The following is a 25,843-nucleotide window of genomic DNA, read 5'->3' as shown; positions in this document are numbered from 1 at the left end:
TCAGAATGAAGTTTTTTGAAAATCTAAAAATGCACAACGTTTCCTGTGAGGGGTAGGTTTAGGGGTAGGGTAGGTGTAGGGCAATAGAAAATACGGTTTGAACAGTATAAAAACCATTACGCCTATGGAGAGTCCTCATAAACCATAACAACCAACGTGTGTGTGTGTGTGTGTGTGTGTGTGTGTATCTGGTGTGTGTGTGTGTGTGTGTGTTATATATACAGTATAAACCATTAAAGATCCATTCTTTATTTATCCCACCCTCTTCTTCAAATTGATATCAGTGTTAGACTTGACCTTATGTTTTAAACTTAAAAGGCCAGCATCATTAAACTGGTGTTAAATGTCTCCTGGTTAATGAAGCAGTACACCCTGATGTACTTCTCCCGCCTTTTTTTTTTTTTTATCCGGGATGACCATATCTCTTACAGTTAGATCTGGTTTGTGTTCTGCTTTGAAGACAGTCATGCGTAGAATAGCCTTCATCTCTCAAAAGAACAACAGAGCAATACATTTCCATCCATCAATGTGTGTTTGACCATTTTCAAAAATTTTACTTAAAATTTTACAGTAAATGCAAGTGTATTGCCTTTTGCACTTAAATAAGCAGTTTAACCATTTTCAGCTGTGCTTATATATAAAAGGTCTGTTCGGTACCAAATTATCACATTAGAATGATTTCTTAAATTATATAGCATAAAGTTTCCTTAGAAGACTGAAGAAATGGCTGCTGAAGCTATTTTTTGACATGAACATGAACAATTTAATGAAAAAGTATATGCAGAAAAAAGCTTCAAAATAGAATTATCTATTTACAGCATTACTACTGTTTTTGACTATTTTTGCCACATTGGTTGCATTAGAAGAATCAGATTTCTTTGAAAACATTCAAATTACTCTTACTTATTCTCAACTTTATAAAGCTTGTGTATATTCATGCGCATTGTGCATTGTGTGCATTAATCCCATACGCTCAAACTTCTTGAGAACCAGTTTAGCCAGTTAATTGATCTCATTGATTGAGTTTTTGGTGCCAGTTCAGTGTCCCATAATACTGTTGATCAATGATTTCCTTTCAGTGCTGATGTAATTAGAGGGGTTTAAGCCCTACCCCAGGCCCTGTCGAGCTTCTCTGGGGCACAGAGGGGGCTGGAGTTTATTATTCAGGAGTTTTAAAGGGGATCGATGTGGCTGGTGGATCTTCAGAGGTTTAGGGCTCTGTGGGGTGCAAAGGCCTTGGAGTGCGACCGCTTTTCCCTGCTTCCCTCACTCATATTCCATAGATGATAGAAGTACCGGTGATTAATTAAAAGTAAGTTTTTAACCCTTATGATATGATACAATTTAATTTATGTTTGAATATACGGTGTCGTAAGACTACAGAATATGAATAGAAAGTTGATTTATTTATCAATTTATTTACAGAAATTTGATTTATTTTTCTGGTAATGACTATACAGTAGTTTAAATAAATGTATATGTACTGTACATGTTTTCTCCACTTGTACATCATGTAATGCAGTGCTTGATCTCAGACAATCATGTTTGCTTATGCATGTTTATGCATGATGAGGTTCAGTATTTGAGATCAATCCATGCAATGGATCAAGATTTCCAATAGACATGCGAGCAATATATTCGTTTTCCTATAAAATAAAGTTATAGTTAGGGTTTGTTCGGAACCTTAAACTATATATATTACACGTCTCATGAGGAACAGAACTCACGATTTCGTATGAATTTGTATGATGTGATCCATATGAAAAAAAACAAAGTTTATTTTTAGGGGGGGAAAAACTGAAGGACCACCCATAAAAAGATTTCACTGTTATATCACCACAAGATTGTTATGAATTGCTATGAGAGTACACAGCAGGGTGCGAACTACGGGGGAGCTAGGGGGGAACGGTGGAATTATGGTATTCTTCTGTAGCCTGACGACGAGTAACTTTAACCGTTGTTCATGTGAACTCAAAGACAGCCTGATGCTTTGTTTATAGACTATTTGTGGGTGGCTGTTTGTTGTTTCACCTATCAATTCGTGTCAATAAAGTATAATAGGGTAAATCCTGTATAGTGATTTATCCTATATAGTGCTTGCATAAAGCAAGTAGTGCATACACTTGTACCTGTTATGTATCTTTGTAAGTCATTGTAAGCACCCCCCCGTTATAAAAAAAAAAACAAGCGGGCTCCCCCAAAGTCCATGGTATAGTTCGAACACTGGTACACAGTATGTACGTACTTCATTCTTATATTAAATCTCCCATTGACTTTGATTCCCTTTCAGAATCTAACCAGCAGTGGTAACACCATCATAAAATTTGCACACTGAATTCTGATTGATCTCATTTTTGCAAAGTTTGGTTATTATACACAGATGACAGAACACATAAATATCAAAAATGACAATGGCAAAGCCAAATTCTTTTGGGCCATTTCAGTGACATAAAATCAAAACATAAGCTTACTTAAAACTTTAATGCTTTTCCTTTGCTGCCTTGAAAGGACTGGTATAATTTACTTCAGAAACTACAAATCCAGAATGCGTAGACTTCATAGAGGTCTGTTTTCTTCTAATTCACCAAGTGTTTCTATTACAATTTTAGATGTAAAGCTTTTTCCTCCTCTCGCTCGTCCCTCATTGATCACAGACTATTATGACGGTGGGTCTGACGGAGGGCAGACGTCTGTATTAAAAAATGAGGGCCGGGCCGACCCATCCACACCCCCAGATCAAGCGTTTTATCTTGTGCTGTATGTGGGGTTTACAAGGATGTTGTGCCATCTGAAGCTCCTGACAAAAAAGAAAAACTGTTTTCTGCGAACCTATGTGTTATAAAGGTCACACTTTATTTGAAGGTTAAAGCTGAACTCATACGTCATGCTCCCGGAACTGCTTCCGTGTACAACTGTTGGCACAAGCTACATTAAAGTGATTATTACGTTTTGAATATGGATATTTTTCTTACAAAAACGCATCGATTCGCTACAGAAGGCCTTTGTTCACCCCCCGGAGCCGTGTGAGACATTTTTTTTATGGATGGGCGATTTTTATTTAAGTTCTTTTGGACTGAAGCAATGCAACACCCGCTGAGTGGCATTAAACAGCTTGAAAGATCAAAGACAATTTTTAATATAACTCCGACTGGATTTGTCTGAAAGAAGAAAGTCATATACACCTAGGATGCCTCGGGGGTGAGTAAAACGCAGCCTAATTTTCATTGTTGGGTGAACTAACCCTTTAAGGGATCTAGAATATGATCATGCAGAAAAAGTCGTTAATATGTGCTTTGTAAGTACTAATAAACAAATTGGTCCTAAAGTGTACAGTTTAGTCCTCAATATAAAGCTGTTCATCAGCTCTAGCCAGTGAGATCTTGTCCCATGTTAAATACTCTTAGTAAAACCTAAAGTAAGTGTATAGGAAAACAAAAAGCCCTGTGAATTAGCCACCTGCGTACCTCTCCTCTCATCCGTTTAACACATCCTCAGCCAAGACAAAAGAAAACATGCACTTCAGCAAATAAACGGAGAGGGAATTAGTCTTAATTGCACACAACAAACAATGGGGAGTCAGAGATGGGGGTTTTAGAGCGGAGCTCTTTTTAGGGTAGAATTGTGTAACTGTGTAGGTGTGAGGAGGAAAGCTCAGCGGAGACGGGCTGAAGTGGGCGGCACAAACCAGCAGAACAAAAGGCCAGTGAGTTGGCACACGGAGGCGCCCAGCACAAAGCCTGCAACCAAACCACACAACTAATTGCCTTCATGCATTGTGAAAAGAGAGGCAAAGATACAAAACAGGGATAAAGATTAATTTCATACTTCATCTTCTTCGCTTGAGAGAGATGCTGTGAAAGGTCTTACAAATTGAAAACACCCGGGGCGTTAAATAGCCCAGACATAAGGACCGGATTTGTAGCAACCATGCCGCATTATATGGAAACACAGTTGTTTGGTACATTTTCCTGCGGCTGCACGATTAATCATCATAACTGAATTCCAATAAAGCTGCGAATAAAAATATGTGCTGTGTGTTTCAGAGCGACACGCAGCACTGTGTTCATTTTCGCTACAGAAGGCCTTTGTTCACCCCCCGGAGCCGTGTGAGACATTTTTTTTATGGATGGGCGATTTTTATTTAAGTTCTTTTGGACTGAAGCAATGCAACACCCGCTGAGTGGCATTAAACAGCTTGAAAGATCAAAGACAATTTTTAATATAACTCCGACTGGATTTGTCTGAAAGAAGAAAGTCATATACACCTAGGATGCCTCGGGGGTGAGTAAAACGCAGCCTAATTTTCATTGTTGGGTGAACTAACCCTTTAAGGGATCTAGAATATGATCATGCAGAAAAAGTCGTTAATATGTGCTTTGTAAGTACTAATAAACAAATTGGTCCTAAAGTGTACAGTTTAGTCCTCAATATAAAGCTGTTCATCAGCTCTAGCCAGTGAGATCTTGTCCCATGTTAAATACTCTTAGTAAAACCTAAAGTAAGTGTATAGGAAAACAAAAAGCCCTGTGAATTAGCCACCTGCGTACCTCTCCTCTCATCCGTTTAACACATCCTCAGCCAAGACAAAAGAAAACATGCACTTCAGCAAATAAACGGAGAGGGAATTCATCTTAATTGCACACAACAAACAATGGGGAGTCAGAGATGGGGGTTTTAGAGCGGAGCTCTTTTTAGGGTAGAATTGTGTAACTGTGTAGGTGTGAGGAGGAAAGCTCAGCGGAGACGGGCTGAAGTGGGCGGCACAAACCAGCAGAACAAAAGGCCAGTGAGTTGGCACACGGAGGCGCCCAGCACAAAGCCTGCAACCAAACCACACAGCTAATTGCCTTCATGCATTGTGAAAAGAGAGGCAAAGAAACAAAACAGGGATAAAGATTAATTTCATACTTCATCTTCCGCGCTTGAGAGAGAAGCTGTGAAAGGTCTTACAAACTGAAAACACCAAGGGCGTTAAATAGCCCGAACATAAGGACGGATTTGTAGCAACGATGCCGCATTAAAGGGAAACAAAGTTGCTGTACCTGTTAAGTACATTTATCTAGGGCTGCACAATTAATCATCATAACTGAAATTGCAAAATAAAGCTGCAATTTAATTAAATAAAATGTTGTGCTGTCTGTCTCAGAGTGAAGCGAAGCACTGTGTTCATTTACACGTGAGCAGCTCATTATGCAACAATGTTTTCAGTGTCTCAGATCATATCGGCCATAGACTGTATAAAAACATGGACGTAGTGTCCGTGACGTCACCCGTAAGTTCCTGAAGAGCGTTTTTGAAGCTCAAAGTGGGCAAAGCTGGCCGTCGCCATCTTGGCAGCGCGTTACTCCCGGATAATCGAAAATGGGCAAAGAGGCGGGAGCTGTCAAACATAACACTGCTGTAACCAGAGGACACTGCTTTTCCTCCACTTCTCTTTCTATTTTTACCCTCTCTCTCTCTCTCTCTGCTGTAGGGGAGCTGCTTGAGCTCTCAGTAGTGCACCATTTGCTCCTCTCTTATGAGAGTCAGGATGAGGGAGGTTGAAATAATAGCCCTCAGCCAGAGACAAAGAGAAAGAGCGAGGGACTCTGATGCTGAGTGAGACGGAGCGCGGTGATGGAGAGGAGGAGGAGGATGTGGAGGGGGGCGCTGTTATTGTTGTTGCTTTGTTTTCTGATGGCTGCTCTAACGGCTCCTGACATGTTAGCTCTGCATTCAGCCCGTAGTGCCGCTTTCACACACATTTGCTTTCATACATCACCCTTTCGCCTCAAATATACTTTTTGGATTTTGACGAGGTGGACGATCATCTGTCATTCTCGTCCGTCCCTGATTATTTTCCCCTCTTTCCCCAAAATGTATGATTTCTTTTCTTTCGGCAGAGATGTTGGGAGCTGGCGGCCGGCGTTTGGAAGATAAAAGGCAGGGAATCGAGCAAAATTTCTGCCCTGCCACTGAAAAGCTCCAGTGCTCTGACAAGTCTGTCAGGCCTCAGCCAGCCTCTAGCGGCCAGTTGATGAATTACAGTTTAAGTCACTTCCGTGTTAGCTTCACGAGGGAGAGAGCAGGAGGTTGCCGCTTGATATCGGTTCACAGTAAATGCTGCTCCACATGAACTCCATCACTGCATCTCTTAGTTTGGGTCGTTTTAATGTTTATTTAAAAATGCATTGTGTGTTAACTGTCTTCCCATACTTGTAATGAGAAGCACTTATCAACAGAGGAGAAGCTTTAAGGGCTCCCTGTGTTTTTACATCAAAATAAAAGTTTAATGTTTGCAAATGAAGAAATGAAGACAGGCATACAATAGTTTTGTAATTTTACGGTTGTAATGTAAAGTAAAATATTTTTTTATTTTTCTTAAATATTCATTTTGTATTATACAGTGAAATATTACAATAGTAGTATCTCTTTAGCTTTTTTAAACATTCTAGTAATTATAATAATACTTTATTTTTATTATTATTATTATTCATATTGATATCACAAACTTTTGGCCAACTTGTGCAGACCTACAAACAAGCACAGCAAACCTGGATTTTTTGTTTTTTTGTAATCACATTTCAAGTCGTAATCAACTTATTTTTTTCCCAGAAAAATTGCAATTAGATTTTCCCCCAAACTGTGCAGCACTATTTCCACCTGTCCTTCATTTATGCTATCTTATACACTGTTCACTAATTGGACATGCATGTCTGTATTTATCATGAATATTTTATTCTGTTCTCCTTATGTTAAGAATATTGAGAAAGAAAGAAAGATTGTGAATAGCAGATTTCGATGAGGCATTAATATAAGGCATGCACACTGCTAGGTGTCAGTATTTCACGATTCACTGCCATATCAGCCAGCACAACAACAAACTGAAAATCACTCACTGCACTTTTAATTCTTTGTCAGTGTTCCCAACTTTATTCGTAAATGCCACTCGTTTCCCCTAAAGAGCAGCACGGCTGTAGTTTGAGTGTTTGGTGTGTCAGCTTTGACTGGTTTCTGTGTAATCAACAGGCGGTATTATCAAACATAACACTGCTGTAACCAGAGGACACTGCTTTTCCTCCACTTCTCTTTCTATTTTTACCCTCTCTCTCTCTCTCTCTGCTGTAGGGGAGCTGCTTGAGCTCTCAGTAGTGCACCGTTTGCTCCTCTCTTATGAGAGTCAGGATGAGGGAGGTTGAAATAATAGCCCTCAGCCAGAGACAAAGAGAAAGAGCGAGGGACTCTGATGCTGAGTGAGACGGAGCGCGGTGATGGAGAGGAGGAGGAGGATGTGGAGGGGGGCGCTGTTATTGTTGTTGCTTTGTTTTCTGATGGCTGCTCTAACGGCTCCTGACATGTTAGCTCTGCATTCAGCCCGTAGTGCCGCTTTCACACACATTTGCTTTCATACATCACCCTTTCGCCTCAAATATACTTTTTGGATTTTGACGAGGTGGACGATCATCTGTCATTCTCGTCCGTCCCTGATTATTTTCCCCTCTTTCCCCAAAATGTATGATTTCTTTTCTTTCGGCAGAGATGTTGGGAGCTGGCGGCCGGCGTTTGGAAGATAAAAGGCAGGGAATCGAGCAAAATTTCTGCCCTGCCACTGAAAAGCTCCAGTGCTCTGACAAGTCTGTCAGGCCTCATTTAGCTTTAAACCGCCACGGTAAACTTCGGCTGCCATTTGTAATAAAAAGGGGCCGCGGTCTGACACTGATTTCAGGCCCTGTCAAAACCCTGCTGATAAGTGCAGTTTTCACGCTCGCTTTCAATCCCTTCGCCTCGTTTTTTAGCTCTGATATAAACTGTGCAATTAAGCTCATTTCTCTTTTGATTGAACAAAGAGATAATAATTCAGATAGATTGGCTCAAAGGCCACACAAACAGATGTTGGGATGATCGGCCTCAGATGATTAGGTTTAAACTTGAAGATTCATTTTGATGAGCTGCACTCACACAATGCAGAATGGCAAAAAAACAGCAGATGTTTTTTAATGAGTTACAAACAGTGTTGCTCGTGGTGGGAATGACTGGATGGGTATCTGCAGAGTTACAGCCTTGTTGGCTGCCACATGTACTTTTTTCTTTTTTTTTTGACTCTAAAGTTGGAAATGTATCAGGAGTTTAGGACACTTAATGGAGTTAGGAACCTTAGCTTATGCTTTACGCAGTTAACAGAAAGAAAGAAAGAACAGCAGCTGTGGTTGCCAGAACGTTGCCATAAAATTTTGATAGCAACATTTTAGATTTTACAAATTGAACTAAAAAAACTGCATTTCATTAACTGATGTAATGTTAATATATCAACCTACTGAAGTAATAAATCTGTTTTGTACCTTTATAATATACTGATAACACCACAAAAGCACAGGTGGACGTGAGAAAGGCACATGATGAATCAAATAAATATAAATTATAAAAATAAATAAGTAAATATAAAAGCTGCAAACAAATACAAAACACCATCATGGAAACAAACGTGACATTAAAATAATGCAATAAAGATTAATTTAGCTACGTAAGATATATAAAATCCTAATGTATAACTCAAAGAAAAACCTAAGAAGAAACATAATCATTAATTGTAAAGTGTTATTTAGTGAATGTCAATTTACATTTTTTTCACTGTAAATATTAAGATGACTTGTTCTTAGTTACTGTAACTGTAAATGTAACAGTACATGAAATTACATGCCCGTTGTATAAATTACAGTTTTTTCACCGTATATAGTTTAGGGAACTTACTGTTTGCCTGTAAAGAACAGCTTTTTTACTGTAGCATTTTTACATTCTTTCACCATTAAAATATTTATTTTATTTTATCTTTTTAATGTCTGCTAATTTAATGATAGTTTAGTGGGATTATAGTTTAGTCATTATATTATTTTAATAAAATAAACAAATATTTTTATATTTTTATTAAAATTATTGCAATGTCATGGGATCCTGGAGTGAGGTTTTTTTTTTGTCATTCAGGTTATCACATAATATATTGCATAATTTATACTGGAGCCTTTGGACATGTGTTTCATTTATCAGAAAAATGTATTGTAGATTAACAGTATTCATGAATTTTCCTCTGCTCTTGTAAGGTCTTCCCTATCCACCCCATAGCAGTTCAAATTGCTTGTCTTTCTTAACCATATGCTGTTGAGGAAGACCATGTACAGTATTCCCGGTCAGGTCATTCTGAAAGTGTCTTGCACTGCAAACTCAACCCTCCAAACTCATCAAAACCACTGATACTGCACCGGTAAAGAAGAGCAGGTCTCTCTCCGTCGTTTCTCTCATTAATTCTATCTTGATCTCACCGCTCTCCACCTTTACGAAACGCAGCATCATTAATGCATCATGTGCCTTAATTCCAGCAGCATCATTTTAATTTTAAAGCCAAAAGGGCAGGTTACCCCCTGAAGGTGGAGAATATTCACCGTGCTGCCGATGTTCATGAATAATGTCCAGCTCCAAAACCCTGCCGCCGCTCAGATGCAGGGTGTGGTGGGGAGGAGATGAATTACACGGAGGGGGAATCTGACAGCCTGAGCGGGGCTTTGTGATCATTCCAAAGTCCTAATAATCTCCCTCACCTTTCTCATCTCAGCCTAATGAAAGAGAATAGGCGATTGCACCCCGGGCGATGTTCGCTATGCCTAATGACTCCTCCAAAGGCAGAGCGACCACGGAAAAATGAACTCTGAGTGAGCTTTGAATTGGCTTTGACAGCCTGATAGACTTTGACACCAATTCTGTAGCAAAACAGACGTAGCGCTAATTGATTATCAATATTTTAAGCAAAGCGATGAAAATAAGCATTAAAAGATGACAGGGAGAAGTGGAGTCTTCTGTGGTGGGACTCTCTCTCTCTCTTCTTCAACAGGTTGTGTTTTCACCTCCCTCGGCACATGTCCTCCTCTTCTGATTTGCATCTCTCTGTGTATGTATAGCTTTTTGGTCTCGGTTCCCTGGACCGACAGCTTACCGAGCAACTTGACATTGCAATTAGGCTTTAATATAACAGAAAAGAGCCGGTTCCCAGGCGCTGGAGCTTGACTAAGCACAATCTCAGGGACCACCGTGTTTCGGGCCTTTGTGCCAGGTGTTAGCCCCGTCCAGCTGTGTCCCACTGAGCCGTATACCGTTTATTCATTTTAATATCCCAGCGTCCATCAACCTATCAGCAGACGCAGCTTGTGTTTCATGGCGAGTAGCTTTTTTCTGGTGCTGTGACACACGAGTGCTGGAGCGTAATCAGATGTCATTATCATACGTCTTCAGGAAAGTTGAGTTGCGCCGTGGATGCTGTCACTTTATTGCAGTGTTGCATCAATATGTTGAGGCATATTGTCAAGATGCTGAATCAGTTTACTTCAAATGTTTGAGTTGGCATAAAAACTGAAATCGTGATCATCTACACGATGCCTGAAAAGGCGTATAACTTTTGTGTATAACGTTTGGTGTATATGTAGGGTATACAGGCACAATAATTTTACTTACATTAAATGATATTGGTATTTTTTAGCAGCGAACCCGACCCAGTAAAGCTAACCACTTGTCAATAAATATTTGACAATATTTGGCATATTTGTGGGCTGGTTATGCAGTAACATATTAAGTTGCATCATTGTTTGGTGGTATTTAGATTAATACAGTATGTTAATGCTGTGCTATCTTCTCAATAGCAAAACAAACACAACCACATTTTTTTTTTGTTTCAAACTGCCGAAACAAACTCCAAAACACCTTTGTTTTGGCAAGAGTTTTTTTTTTTCAAAATGACATCACACTTGTTCGTTCTTCATTTTTACTTGAAGTATATGAAGGCCTTTGAAGGTTAAAACTGTATTCACTTTGATTTATTACACAACCATCTTAAATGTTGCAACTCTTAACAACTCTCTTAACTACCATTCATATACCACTCATGTTAACCCTTGTGTGGTGTTCATATTTTTGATATTCAGCCAGTGTTTCTTCATCAGATTTGGAAAAATGTAGCATTGCATCAGTGTCTCACCAGTGGATCCTCTGCAGTGAATGGGTGCCGTCAGAATGAGAGCCCAAACAGCTGATAAAAACATCACAATAATCCACAAATAATCCACACCACTCCAGTCCATCAATAGGACATTTTTAACGTCAAACTGTTGCTTCCAGCTAGAATACAAATCCATAATGCTTCCTCAAGTGAAAAAGTGTTCTGGTCTGAATCAGGAGAGAAATCTGCACAGACCAAGCACCGTTTACAAGCTAAAACAGCTCTAAAAAAATATGTGGCTGGATTTTGATGTGAGCGACAACAGGACACTGGAGGAAGCGTTATTATGGATTATGAACATTTGGCCAAAAGCTTAACAATTTCTGTATATTGCTTACGCAAATTGACTATAAACATTTACATTTAGTCATTTAGCAGACGCTTTTATCCAAAGCGACATACAAATGAGGACAACAGAAGCAATTAAAATCAACAAAAGAGCAATAATATGCAAGTGCTATGACAAGTCTCGGTTAGCCTAACGCTGTACACGTAGCAAGGTTTTTTTGTTTTGTTTTGTTGTTATTAATATGTGACTTTGCATGTGAAAACCCAGCTAAAGTCTTTTTTTTTTTTTTTAGATTTACTGTTTTCTACAAAAAATCGTCCTACATAATGTACAGAACATTCTGTGAAAATACAAACTTGATGTCTTGAACACTGACTGAATAAGACCATGTTAAAAATTGAAATGATAATGAAATTAATAGGTGAAATCAAACTTTGAGGCTCGTTATCTCAGAATTAGATTTTTAGTCTTTAGCCTGGTTTTCACAGGCAGGGTCACATATAATAAAAAGAAAACAAGTAGATAGAATAGAAAAAGAATAGATAAAGCTAGTGTTAGAGGCCTTTTAAAGAAAACAAGCAGTTAGAAAACGAATAGTGTAAAAGTGTTAGAGGGTCAAGTGTTGTTTTTTTAATAACAAAAAGAAAACAAATTGATAAAATAGAATTAGAATAGAGAGTGCTAGAGTTAGAGGGTCAAATAAAGTTGAAATAGATGTGTTTTTAGCCCATTCTTGAAGATGGTTAAGGACTCAGCTGCTCAGATTGAGTTGGGCAGGTCATTCCACCAGGAGGGAATAGTTAATGAAAGAGTCCGTGAAAGTGATTTTGTGCCTCTTTGGGATGGTACAATAATACGCCGTTCACTTGCAGAACGCAAGCTTCTAGAGGGCACATAACTCTTAAGTAGTGAATTTAGGTAAAGGGGTGCAGAGCCAGTGGTGGTTTTGTAGGCAAACATTAATGCCTTGAATTTAATGCGGACAGCTATTGGTAGCCAGTGCAAATTGATGAACAGAGGTGTGATGTGCCTTTTCGGCTCATTAAAAATTAATCTTGCAGCCACATTCTGGATTAATTGTAGAAATTTGATGGAACTGGCTGTAAGACCTGCCAAGAGAGCATTGCAATAGTCCAGCCTGGACAGAACAAGAGCTTGAACAAGGAGTTGTGAAGCATGTTCTGAAAGAAAGGGCCTGATCATCAATCACAATTCCAAGGTTTCTGGCTGTTTTTAAAAGAGTTAGGGTTGATGTGCCTAACTGGATGGTGAAATTATGAAGAAGTGATGGGTTTGTTGAAATCACAAGCAGTTCTGTCTTGCCGAGGTTGAGTTGAAGGTGATGGTCCTTCATACAGCAAGAAATGTATTTTAGACAAGCTGAGATGCGAGCTCCCTGAGGCACCCCAGTAGCTAGATGTTGCGACTTGGACACCTCACCCCTCCAAGATACCTTGAAGGACCTATCTAAGACTCAAACAACTGGAGTGCGGTTCCTGAAATGCCCTTTGCCAGTAGGGTTGACAGGAGAATCTGGTGGTTAACTGTGTCAAAACTAGGGATATGCCGGTATCAAATATTCATGTTTTCATTACCGTGATATATCGCATTACCGAATACCGGCACAAGTCTAGTCAAAGCCAGCAGATAGATCCAGCAAGATAAGTATTGAAGATTTGGAAGTCGCTGTCAAGGCAGTCTCGGTTGAATGTCCACATCTGAAACCAGACTGGTTTCTGTCCAGGAGGTTTTTCTGTGTGAGAAAGGCAGAAACTTGGTTGAAGACAACTCATTTAAGTATTTTTGCAATGAAAGAAAGAAGGAAACATGCCAGATAATGTCCACTGTTACAATGACTTTACATCCTAAAATCGAATCCTGTCATTAATGACTTTTAATAAAAATTTGGTCCGCTTGTATATGTTGTACATTCCCGCAATGAGAGAAAACGCAGACTTTGCATTTTTGTTTTTCCTGCTCACCTTCTGATTTCTGTTAGATATACGACATTGTCATTTTGACTGCTGAGGTCTGCATTTGTTGAGGATATGATCACAAGTGAGCTCAGAGCTCAGCCTCGGGTCAGAACAGAGAACATGAAGAGCTTTGAGTTTCCAGCACAGATGAGACTGTCTCACACTCGCATCCTTCAGTTAGACGGCTATCACCAGTTCCTTTTTAACTACGGTACTCCTTCCGCTTTTAGAGGCTTCAAGCAATATGTCCTCAGATGTCCAACAGACGGGCCTACGCACATTTCTCTCCAAATGCTCATGAATAAAACAAGCTTCATCAGGCAGAGTCTCATGTGGACATGATGAAAACTCTCAGACTGTTTTGTTTCTGCAACCAAATCTCCAGTATTTACTCTGCCAATTAAAGAAATCATCTCGAATCATTCTCAGAAAGATGCCGTCGGAACTTCAGGCGAAGTGCAGAAATGAGCCCACAGTAGTGTGGAGAAGCGTCTGGTGGAATATGCGGAAATTGAATATTTGATCAGCGCTCAGTAGTTTGATTGTGATGTTTGCACGCTCTCTTCCCTCTCCGGGGCCCGATTCAAAACAACACCACGCTATACACATGTAATTAATTAATTACTCTTGGTGATGGTGGTTCTCATATCTTCATCGTGCCTGTCTTCTCTTAAAAACGTGCGTGTTTTTGTCAGTGGCTGGAGAAGGGAAGAAGCAGGGCCTGGTCTGACCGCAGACATCTGATTATAGAGGCATTGATCTCTCACATCCAAAATAGAAATCCAGGCTTTTTTATGAATAATTGATCAAATTGATATGATAGCTCCCTTTCTAATTGTTTAGTTGTTAATATTTCATGGATATCATTTAAGTTTTAATCGAATGTGACACTGTTTGGTAAATCTCTATTTAAGAAAAGTGCTTATCTGTTTTATTTTGCTCTTTGTTGTTCATACTCAATGTACTGCTTTGACGAGCCATGGTGAAATCGGCTGTCGTTTCTCTCTGCGATTGTAAATAACGTATAAATAACCTGACCATTCTTTAAATTCCGCCAAAGTCTAATTTCCTTGATGCAAATGGAGTAGTTTTAATTGTGATGCTCACACAGGTTAGTTGTCATTAAATACTGTATAAACATTTACACTTTTATCTGTATTTATTTTACAGACGTGTGTGAGTGTGTAGGTTGCTGGACTAAAGGTGCGTGTGTGTGTGTGTGTGTGTGTGTGTGTGTGTGTGTGTGGTGCGTGCGTGCGTGCGTGCGTGTGTGAGAATGTGAGTGTAAAGTGAATTCCTGATTCAAAGGGACATTTTTCCAATTGTGGGGTGCTACAGCAAATATCATGTTTGTCGTTTGGCAAGCGGCTGATTTATCACATTTCCCCGAGCTCTGACATTCAGATTGCTTTTGATTGACGTGGACGCTCAGGACACACACGCTCATTTACAGATATTCATATTCTGAGCGTGTTGAGTTTGTGTAAGTGTGGGTGTTCATATACGCCCGCCTGATTATTTGACTCCACACCAGTTCGCATTTAAAGAGACTACAGTAGTTTGTTTTTTTCCCTTTCGTTTTCTCTCTTTCTTTCGCTTACTTTGTCTCTCATACACACACACACACACTGATTAAAGCGCAGTGACGTTGAGGTGCATGAGTGCACTAGATAAACAAGATCTCTCCCAAGGCTGTTCTAACATCCATCCGTTTCACTGAAAACTGTGAAATACGCTTGTTAAAGAACAGTGTGTGCACCTTCTGAAATACTTGCTAACATAATTCTATAGTATAAATATAACATATATTTCAATTAAAAATATATACATATGTATGCATACATGCATTGTGACATATGCATACAATTTAGCACGACAAAAAAAAAAGTAATGTAGTGTTTTGTCAGGCTGCACAAGTTGCTTGTCAATGAGAAAGCTAGTCTTCTGATATCAGCTGAGCTACTGTCACATACTACAACTTTTAGTAGATAAATGGTGCATTTATCTGTCAGTCCCTCAGTTTCTTCCTCATAAACACACACACACACACGAACAGAGAACCTGTGATGCTGTACACACAATTCTAAAAGCCCTTTTAACTCGTTTCTGACCAGTATTCATTGTGTAGTTTAAATTGCAGCTGTATTTAGTTGAAACAGTGCAGCCGTGATCCTGTAAGATGGTGATTAGTGTTGATTGGATTGAGCAGAGCAGATTTCTCAGGAGAGAGGCGCAGGTACGCAGCTACGGGTGCTTTTGCTGCTCCTCCGTGCCCTTCTCTCCTGCACTGCAGCGCTGTAAGAGATTATGGCCAGAGTAATTAATCACAGAGGATTATTATGGCTGTTGTGTGCTTTTATTGAGAGGCCTAAGGCTGCAGATGAGGATTCTGCACGGGTTTGGGATCGTTTGGTTTAAGGGTTTGTTTTAAGGAGGGAGACAATGCGAGTCTTGTGCGTCCTTGGAGTGTTCTTGTCTTTTATCGATGTGAAATCCCTCTCACGCATGCTGCGGCGTTGTGTGTGTTACTGTATCTTTCCTTTGCTGTATGATTTCTGGATGTGTATGTGAACCATTGTGCAGAATTTGTGGTACCCCAAATTCTAATAAAATTTAATAATAAAAATTTTAAAATAATAATTAAAATAATTAAGTAATAATGATTTAAAAAGAAATGTAGTAAAAATGCTGTCCCACACTTTTATTTATTGGCAAAGCTTTATTTTGGCTCTATCTATTTATGCATTTATGATTAGATGCCATCATTTTGAAGTACAGTAAATGTGCTCCAGAAAGTGGAAAATCCAGTATATAACTATAGAGCTGTCAATATTTTATGCAATTAAATAGACATTTTGCCAGGCATGTGCTGGCGAATATTTTTATTTTTTGGACCTTAAAAACGTTACTTTATCGAACAGTCACTACTGAAGCAATCACTTCACTACCAAAAATGTATTATAAGTTTTAGTCATGATGTGATTATTTCAGTACTGACTAATTTAAATAAATAAACATAATCAAAGGATCAGGAAAGACAAAAGAAAATCAGGCAAGACAAACTGTTACAATTTAAGCGTACTGTAAATATACTGAAAAGTGAGCAGGTGTACTCAGATTTTTGAATAGTTTTGAAACGTTTATTTTGCCGTTTTAAAATTATGGTGATTTCTACTTTTGTGATGTTGTGTTTGTCCTTCTGAAATACAATAATGGTAGGAATAACTGATATGTCTTTAATATATTTACTTTTTCTTTTTAGATTGTCATTTTACAGCCTTTCCTGTGAAAATATTTTAGAAAAATCTGTAAAAACTAGTGCTGTCAAACGATTAATCGCGATTAATCGCATCCAAAATAAAAGTTTTTGTTTACATACTATATGTATGTGTACTGTGTTTATTTATTATGTATTTATATATATATATATAAATGCACACACATACAGTATATATTTTGAAAATATTTACATGTATATACATTTATATATTTATATTATTATATTTTATATTATATATAAATATATTTTATATATAAACATAGCGTATTTGTCTTAACTATATACATGCATGTGTTTGTATTTATATATACAATATATTTTGGATGCGATTAATTGCGATTAATCGTTTGACAGCACTAGTAAAAACATATTTACAGGGTGGCTGAAAATAATAGATAAATAGATAGACAATAGATAAATATAATAATCCTGTGCATAGTGAACACAATTGTGCATGTATGTTTTGTTAGTGACAAATAGTGGAAAAGGGAACATATAGCAGTATGAAAACTGAGTGTTATTTTATTAGATATGTCATTAATTCTTTTTTTCATGGAAAAAAAATGGAACTCTAAATTTGAACCAGTTAGAATGCTCCATATACAAAGTGTTTTCCCTCAGCCATTCATCCTGAGATAAGAGTTTAGAGTTAAGTTTATTCTGCTATGTGCTAATTTTAATATTTGACGAGGCTAAAAGGTGAGGGTTGTTTCTAGATCAATATTTCATCATTTCACACTTTTTTCTGTTTGCTTTCCTTCCATCACAGCACTATGATGTTGTGATTCAAGTGTGTTTGTATCGTTTACTCCACGTTTTCCTGCACTGAAGTTCTCAATCGCACTCCTTCCTTTGGATGCAAACTTTGCCAAACAGACCAGCACAAATCAACAGCATCGCACCCCGCAGCAGCTCATCTGTCCTGCTTTAGCGTGGCTTCAGTTCGACACTCCCGGACGGATTTCACAGGCGCGCGCTTGATTCAATATCCTATCTCACATGTCCGCTTAATGTCATTTCGGGAGCCGGTAACCTCCTTCAGTCGGCGGTGTTATATCAATGAGGCGAATATTTTTATTTTTTGGACCTTAAAAACGTTACTTTATCGAACAGTCACTACTGAAGCAATCACTTCACTACCAAAAATGTATTATAAGTTTTAGTCATGATGTGATTATTTCAGTACTGACTAATTTAAATAAATAAACATAATCAAAGGATCAGGAAAGACAAAAGAAAATCAGGCAAGACAAACTGTTACAATTTAAGCGTACTGTAAATATACTGAAAAGTGAGCAGGTGTACTCAGATTTTTGAATAGTTTTGAAACGTTTATTTTGCCGTTTTAAAATTATGGTGATTTCTACTTTTGTGATGTTGTGTTTGTCCTTCTGAAATACAATAATGGTAGGAATAACTGATATGTCTTTAATATATTTACTTTTTCTTTTTAGATTGTCATTTTACAGCCTTTCCTGTGAAAATATTTTAGAAAAATCTGTAAAAACTAGTGCTGTCAAACGATTAATTAGAGAATCTCTGCAGGCTTCCTGCAGGGTTCCATCAAAATAAAAGTTTGAGGTTTTAACATTTGAAAATGAAGAATTTAAGATAAAAATATTTTTTATAATTATGAAATCTTCAATTTTAAAGACTGCAAGTTGGCTTCAGCAGCAGCAATATGAGATGTCACCATATATAACAAAATAATTGCATTATATTTTTTTGGCCGTGTTGTGTGCAGCCTTGTATATAAATTATTGTAAAAATGAAAACAAAGTAAAACATTTACTGAAAACATTTATATTTTACATGCATGTCACTTGAAAATTTGTGAAAACTCGTGTAATACTGCTTTAAATTGTTGTTGTTTTTTCCCAAAAAAAATTCTGTTTAATTTAATTGCAATTTTGTTTTTGTTTTTCTTAGCAAAAAATAAATATCATACATTTTCCCCTGATTTACAGAAGACAGCCACTAAAATATCATTCAGTGTAACAATCTTGTCAGGCATATTTACAACAAAAATCAATTTATGACATATTAAAAGACTAATTACTTTCACCTCAAATACTAATTAGTTGTAATTTTACATTTTTTAAATGTGCCACTATCCTAGGTTTTGCCCATTTGTCAGTAATAATTTTTTATTCATTTAAAACACAATCAAATATAATGCTCCCTTATTGTTTTATATATTTTAATATGTACAAGCCAGAATAAGTGTGTTGTTTGAATTTTTACATAAATATTGCGTTACACTGAATGACAATGTAACATTATTTCAACCAAATTTTGACATTTTATTCTCCAAAAACTTATTTGAAACCTTAAAAGTAGACATTTTACTTAGATTTAATGTGCTTTCAATGGACATTAAATCACTTTTGTAAATTTCTTATAATTATGAAATCTAAAGACTCTGCAAGTTGGCTTCAGCAGCAGCAATATGAGATGTCACCATATATAACAAAATAATTGCATTATATTTTTTTTGGCCATGTTGTGTGCAGCCTTGCATATAAATAATTGTAAAAATGAAAACAAAGTAAAACGTTTACTGAAAAAATTTATATTTTACATGCATGTCACTTGACCATTAACCAACCTCAGAGAGCTGTTAAATTATATAGAAATTTTAACACAGAGTGAATATTTAGTGTGGGCACTAAATATTAAAGTGCATAAAGTGTGGGCATCTGTGCCTGAGAGGGAAGGGTCACTGCAAATCAATGCAACATTGTTCTGGGTGTTCACCTTTTTCTGCAATAAAACCTTTCTGTTCTAATAGCAATGTTCAATGCTATATGAGATGATAATGCACCCATCCACAGAGCACGAGGGGTTACTGAATGGTTAGATGAGTATGAAAATGATGTGTATTCAACCCGATTAAACACCTAAGTAAGATTTTGGGCCAAAGTGTTAGACACTGCATGTTGGCCTTTCCTTGAAATGTTTACCCAGTTATGTCTTTAATAAGTCACACTGACTGCAATACCATCACAGGAGTATTAGAGGAAAATTCACACACAGAGCAAAGTGTGAAAGTGTCAAGTGAGCACTATTTCCATTCACCATTGAAAAGGTCATTTACTTCTTTTGTTGATGAGCGGAGAGACAAACTGAGCTTGGAGAAGAGTAAAATATGCCTGCTGAAAAGACTTGTGGAGCGCTATTGTGAAAGAGAGTTCATTTGAAGTGATTTGTTAAAATGGTTGTTGTTATTATTTCTCATGAAATTGGTAGACAGAAACAGAGGTTGTTAGATTTCACCATCATGGCTTTTTCTAATGTCCACTCAAACAAACCGCACTTAAACGATCACATTATCTACTTGAATTTGGATTAAACACGGCAAACTGTACAATCTGCTGCTCTTAATGACCGTGATTACCCTCTCCTTTCACTTGAAAGTTGAAACTCGTAGAAGGTAATGTTATGAGGGACTCAATTTTGCATGACTCCTCTCATCAGCGAGTGAAACAGCAATAAAGGCAAATTGCTCCTGGGAGACGCGAACGCTTTAGAATAAATTACGTGCGGGAACAGAGGTATAATTAATTTACAGGCTGTATTGATAGTCCCCCTTCACTGCTCACTATATGTCTTCATCTCGGCTAACGTCTTCATTATTTGGAGGACAGGAGAGAAGCAAGTCAACAGACTAAATTAATTGCCATAAGACTTGTACACAAACTGTTTCCACCGCGTAAGGATTTCTCTCAGGCTTTTAATTAGCACGCTGAAGAATTATTTGATAAGTATGTGCTTAAGATGTGCAAACTGGGAGAAGTGTACATATGCAGAGAGGCATTAAAGCATAAAAGACTTCTTAATCGTATATTAAGTGGGCTGTTTATAACTTATTACTAATATTGCATTGTGCTTTTTTCTTATTACAGCTAAAACCGATGAAGCACTGAAAGCAAAGGAGAGTATGAAAGAAGCCAAGACAAAGGAGGAAGGTGAGCCTAACTAAGATTTTTAAGCCTGTTTCCACCAAGGAATTAAAAAAGGTAAACACACAATTCAGGGTCTTTCCTTGTAGTTCTGAAATGTTCTGAATTTTCTATTGACAATTCTGAGTTTATATATTGCAATTCTGAGAAAACTAGTCAGAATTGTGAGATATAAACTCTTTTTATTGCTTGAAGAAAAAACTAAAGTTTGAACTGTTAGCTTAAAAAGTCACAAATTGCCATTTTTACATGTTTATCCTGTGGAGGAAACAAGCTTCCGTAATAAAATTATACAGAATAATATAAGGCAATTATTTATAGCGTTCGTTTTTTATTTGCTTATTTGTTTATTCATTCTCATTGTGTATAAATGTGATCATATTTACCATCGTTTGACTGGATTTTGCCCACAATCACAAATTTCACACGAGGGTGAAAGATTTCCCTACACAGATTTCGCAATAGGTCCAATGTCTATTGTTGATAATACAAATACAATTTTGCCAGACAGCAGTAAATGTGAACACATCTGCAAATCATATGCAAATCAGCATATCAGAATGATTTCTGAAGATCATGTGACACGTGAAAATACAGTTGCGCATCACAGAAATAAATTACAGTTTAACACATATTCACATAGAAAACAGCTGTTTTTATTTTTTAATAATATTTCACAATATTACTGTTTTTACTGTATTTTTAATCAAATTTATGCAGCCTTGGTGAGCTAATAGAATCATTTAAAAATCATGATGTTTCCAGACTTTTGATGAGTATTGTATATGTTCCATGCAACCCAAGTTAATTATTGGAATGTGCTTGATTTATTTATTTTTTTTACACTTTGCAGCTGACCATTTTATAAAACACTTTTCAAAAGCAGTTTTGTGGTGTGAATGGGCCTTATGTTTGTAACTGTCATATTCCCATGACATTCCCCATTAAACATTTGACATGCGCTGCTCGTGAAGCAATTAAGTCAAATTACTGAGGACATTTCTGCATGATATTGGCATCACTCTTAAAATGCGTTGATCTTGAGTGATAATTAAACAGGTTGCTTACATGGCCTCTCACCTTCAATTCATTAGAACGTGAAAATCGGCATATCATTTCCTAATTTCAGCTCATCTCCAGCATTATTCCCTCATTCTCTCATGGATCTAGACTCCAAGACTACATCGTGTGGCTCGCAGTCGAGTTCCTGCTGTAATCTCGCCCTTTGGAGGCAATTGAATTCTCCTCCTCCTGCAACACTTTTATTTCTCTCTTAAACTCTTCCGGTTTTATGAAGTAACGCATTCTTTCTGCCTTAGTGCTGGAAGGCTCTTAACACCACCTCACCAATGTACAAAAATAGTTACAATTACAGTCTTTTGGAAGTGTCTTTTGCCACCGAAAACTCAATCTCAGTCCTCCTGATCTGGAAGTGACAGGGTGAGCAGGTTTTGGTCTGGATTTAATCTCCACTCGCTCATCTGAGCCACCGTTCTTCATGATGAACCGGCTCTGCTCACACATCCCTCACGAGACTTCAGCTTCACAACAATGAACAAAAAGAGATGAAGAAAACATAGTGCATACTGCTGGACAGCTGAGATTTGTGACTTTATGTGACCCTGGAGCACAAAAGCAGTCTTAAGTCGCTGGGGTATATTTGTAGCAATAGCCAACAATACATTGTATGGGTCAAAATTATTGATTTTTCTTTTATGCCAAAAATCATTCGGATATTAAGTAAAGATCATGTTCCATGAAGATATTTTGTAAATTTCCTACCGTAAATATATCAAAACTTAATTTTTGATTAGCAATATGCATTGCTAAGAACTTCATTTGGACAACTTTAAAGATGATTTTCTCAATATTTAGATTTTTTTGCACCCTCACATTCCAGATTTTCAATTCTTGAAATTGATTTGCGATGGCGATTCATTAAAAAAAAAAACTGAATTATATGATATGCTGATTAATGAATTAATAGCAAATTAATCGCAAATTAGTTTGGGCTGAGAAATTACCCCCTAAAAGATAGTCATTTTGTTTTAAATGAGAAAAGAATTGAATAGGCAAATAGTACAACAAGTAGCTTTAGAAAGAAATATTTGGATTCAACAAAAATATTTCTTACACATTCACTTTTAAGGCTACAATGTGGCCATAAAATGCATTTACAGTCTAATTACAATTGCATAAATAATTCTGAGAGATTAATGACTTTTAAATTGGCATTAATTGGTTTAAAAATTAATATTGAAATATGAAATGGTTTTAGAAAAAATGAAATGATACTTTAAATATGAAACTAAATCTGCCAGTTGGTGGCGGTAAGTCACTGTCTTAATATGAGTTGTTGAATCATTCATTCAACCAATTTATTCAAACAGCTGATTCAATCAGAAACAAAGAAAGTGACTCTTTGTGAATCAGTCACTGAATCACTGACTCAATCATGTCAAAAATGTTGATTCATTCAGTAACGAAACACCGCACAACAGTTCTACTTTGGCTTTGTGATTGGAACCATTTTCTTTTGCCAAATTGAGCAAAAACGGATTTCTTTATTGAACTGTTGTATAAAATCAATATCACGTTAGAAATCGTGCAGATTTTGGGGAAAAGCAATACTGTTGCTCGTGTGACATTGTTAAACTTTATCATATGATAGAAATATAAGACAAAAACTCATACAGGGGCATGTTTTTCCTCATATCTTGAATTTTAGGCCATATAACAGCATTCCCATAGGCTACATCAAAAGTCTGAAGTATCATGTTCAACAGCAATGCAATGCAATTTAACGTGACATACAGGTCAGGGGTGTGTTAAATATGTTAACTTTAACAATTATTATTTTTCATAGTTAATCACTGTCTTTTGTTCAGTTTAATTATCTTATACAGTATTTTTTTTCTCAGATTCAAATCAGTGTTGAATTTCTTTCAGTCCGTCACTGCCTTGCACTTCAGTCTATAACTGTTTTCTCTGACGCAGACCTGCATTCTGTCCGTATTCATGCAGATCATATATTTTAATGAGCCGTTTAACAGCGTTTAACCCGTATCATTAGAGCAGCTTGCTCTTTCACCATGGAAAAGCGGAAGACTTTTTCTTAATTATGCTGTGTCGTGCGGGTCACCTTTACAGGTGTGTACCTCTCTGTGTGTGACCGTATTAGAGAATGATACCACCATTAAACATTTAGATGGAATTTAACGCCCCTACACACACGCAGACTGCCCGCTGTATCCATTAATTTCTAATCTCAGTTTAACAAGCTGTGTTGTCATTCACAAGAGCTGTCTGCCGGAGTGCTGAACAAGCCTGTGTGTGCATGAGAGAAAATCAGACAGTCAATAGGACAGAGGACGATCAGTGACCAACAGAGAGCTGCGTTTAATCAGATACATTTGCTGAATTTTATTGAATCTCCTCTGTAAACTTAATTAGAGGCTTGATTTATTATGGAATGTCTGGTAAGTGGTGCATAAATACGATAATTATTGCTTCATTAGTTTTATTTTAGGTGGAAGTTGCGTGGAATTGGTTTGTTAATTTAGACTTTCCCATTTGCCAAGATTTAAATGATGTGAATTTTGGGATATTGCTTAAAAAGTTGTGTGTATAGTAAAAGGACATATGCATATTATTACCTTTAGTATTACCTTTAAATATTTCTGAATAACTCCCTCAGAGAAGGACATATCAGAGCAATATTATTTCATAGCATTTCAGATGTTATTATTGTCATTGCGATATCCAGATTTTTTGTCACAGAGAACAGCATAGCTGTCTCATGCTTTGTTGTGTCAGATATAGATGGGTAAATCTAGAGTAAGGTAATCTCTTTAGAAATCAGAATGATTTGACCTGTGAGCTCAACAGTAGTATCTCCTGAAAGACTGTTGTTAAATATTTAGCGCTCTCCCGTCATGAATACAAATGCTGTGTAAATGAGGGTCTACAGGCAGCTGACCCTGGGACTGGAGCCTGCTGAGTGGGGCTCATGCCGGCCTAAATGATTTAATTGTCATGACTTCAGCTTGTATTTAAAGGATCAGCTTTGAAATACGCCACCTGGTAAGCGACGCTCTTCCCTGTCTCTTAGAGCTTTTCTACACAGTGTTTGAGAAGGACTTGGTTCATCCACAGGGGAAAACTGGCTCTTTGTTGGTTTGACGCCACACGGTATTTCTGTTATAATGCAGTTTGCTTGTATCATCTTGAGCTGTTTACTTCATTGACACTTTTATGTAATTCAGTGGCCTTCAAAAGATTGGAAATGCCCTTGGTTTCAAAGTAGAGTTCTGGACAATGTCAACATCAGTCCTTGATCAGTCTCTTGATCAATTCAGCAAACCAACTTGAAATTGTAGATGTTTGGTTCAGCACACCTTTAAAGTTTTACACATTGATTGCTTATTAAGGTTAGCGCATAACAGACCAGTGAGAACAGTTTATAAACAGCTCTAGTATTTCCCAGCAGCCTAAGCTGGTCTTAACTTACGATGGTCTCTCAGCCAGGTCATGTTGTGTTTATAGCTGGTTTATCCCAGCAAGACCAGCTGAAAGTGATCAAAACCTTTCAAGACTTAAATTGTCAAAACCATTGTTCTGCTGTTCAGTTGCTGTTTTCAATAGAATCAGTTAAGTCCATGATTCAATGACTCATTCGCCAGATCAGCTGTGTGAACAACTCTGTGTGAACAACTCAGTGACTCACCTATTAAGACATTGACTGTCCAAAATCACATACTGTGAGCAAGTACTATATGTTTTGCAACCTTAAAGTACTTTCTATATGGCATGCAAATGGGTAGTGTGAGTGAAATTCATGCATACACTACATCCGCCATTTGAACATTGTCATGTAATCTGCCAGCATCAGTTGCAGTCATAAACCCTCTGAGTGTCCAAATGGAAAAAACGTCACTGAAGAAACATTTACAACAAAATACAGTCTACAACACTGCATAGAGCTTTTTAAATGTTGGCTTTTTTATGTATTGTCACGTTCTCTGTATTCAGTAGTTCAGTCAACGTTTGTCTGACAAAATGTAATTGTTTGCGGTGTGCTGAAGAACCCAATCTCTTGAATGGCACTTAATATGAAGCATAGTGTCTGCTTACAGTACGAGTGCATTCACTCATCTAAAAAAAAACTCCTGTTCCTTTTGATTTTGTATTTCCCTTTAAGGAACACTTACTAGTTATTAGTTTGCAAACCAGCTATTAGTTATTGGATGTAAATGCAAAAATGCTACAGAAACTGCCTGAAAAACAAGATTGTGTTACTAGAAACCGCTAAAGGTCAAA

At 37.3% G+C, this 25,843-nt stretch overlaps 1 protein-coding gene across 2 annotated transcripts in view; it reads left to right on the top strand.

The window, feature by feature from the left end:
* Positions 1-25,843, top strand: part of rsrc1 (arginine/serine-rich coiled-coil 1) — a 157,531-nt gene that overhangs the window by 107,055 nt on the left and 24,633 nt on the right. For both annotated transcript variants that reach the window (XM_016505530.1, XM_016505529.1), the window contains one exon: positions 20,468-20,530. In XM_016505530.1, the coding sequence (XP_016361016.1) occupies positions 20,468-20,530 (63 nt within the window). The remainder of the gene's footprint in view (positions 1-20,467; positions 20,531-25,843) is intronic.

The sequence above is a fragment of the Sinocyclocheilus anshuiensis genome, unplaced genomic scaffold, assembly GCF_001515605.1.
Source record: "Sinocyclocheilus anshuiensis isolate Anshui unplaced genomic scaffold, SAMN03320099.WGS_v1.1 scaffold482, whole genome shotgun sequence".
NCBI classification, from domain to species: domain Eukaryota; kingdom Metazoa; phylum Chordata; class Actinopteri; order Cypriniformes; family Cyprinidae; genus Sinocyclocheilus; species Sinocyclocheilus anshuiensis.
This window is presented reverse-complemented; position numbering and strand designations above follow the sequence as displayed.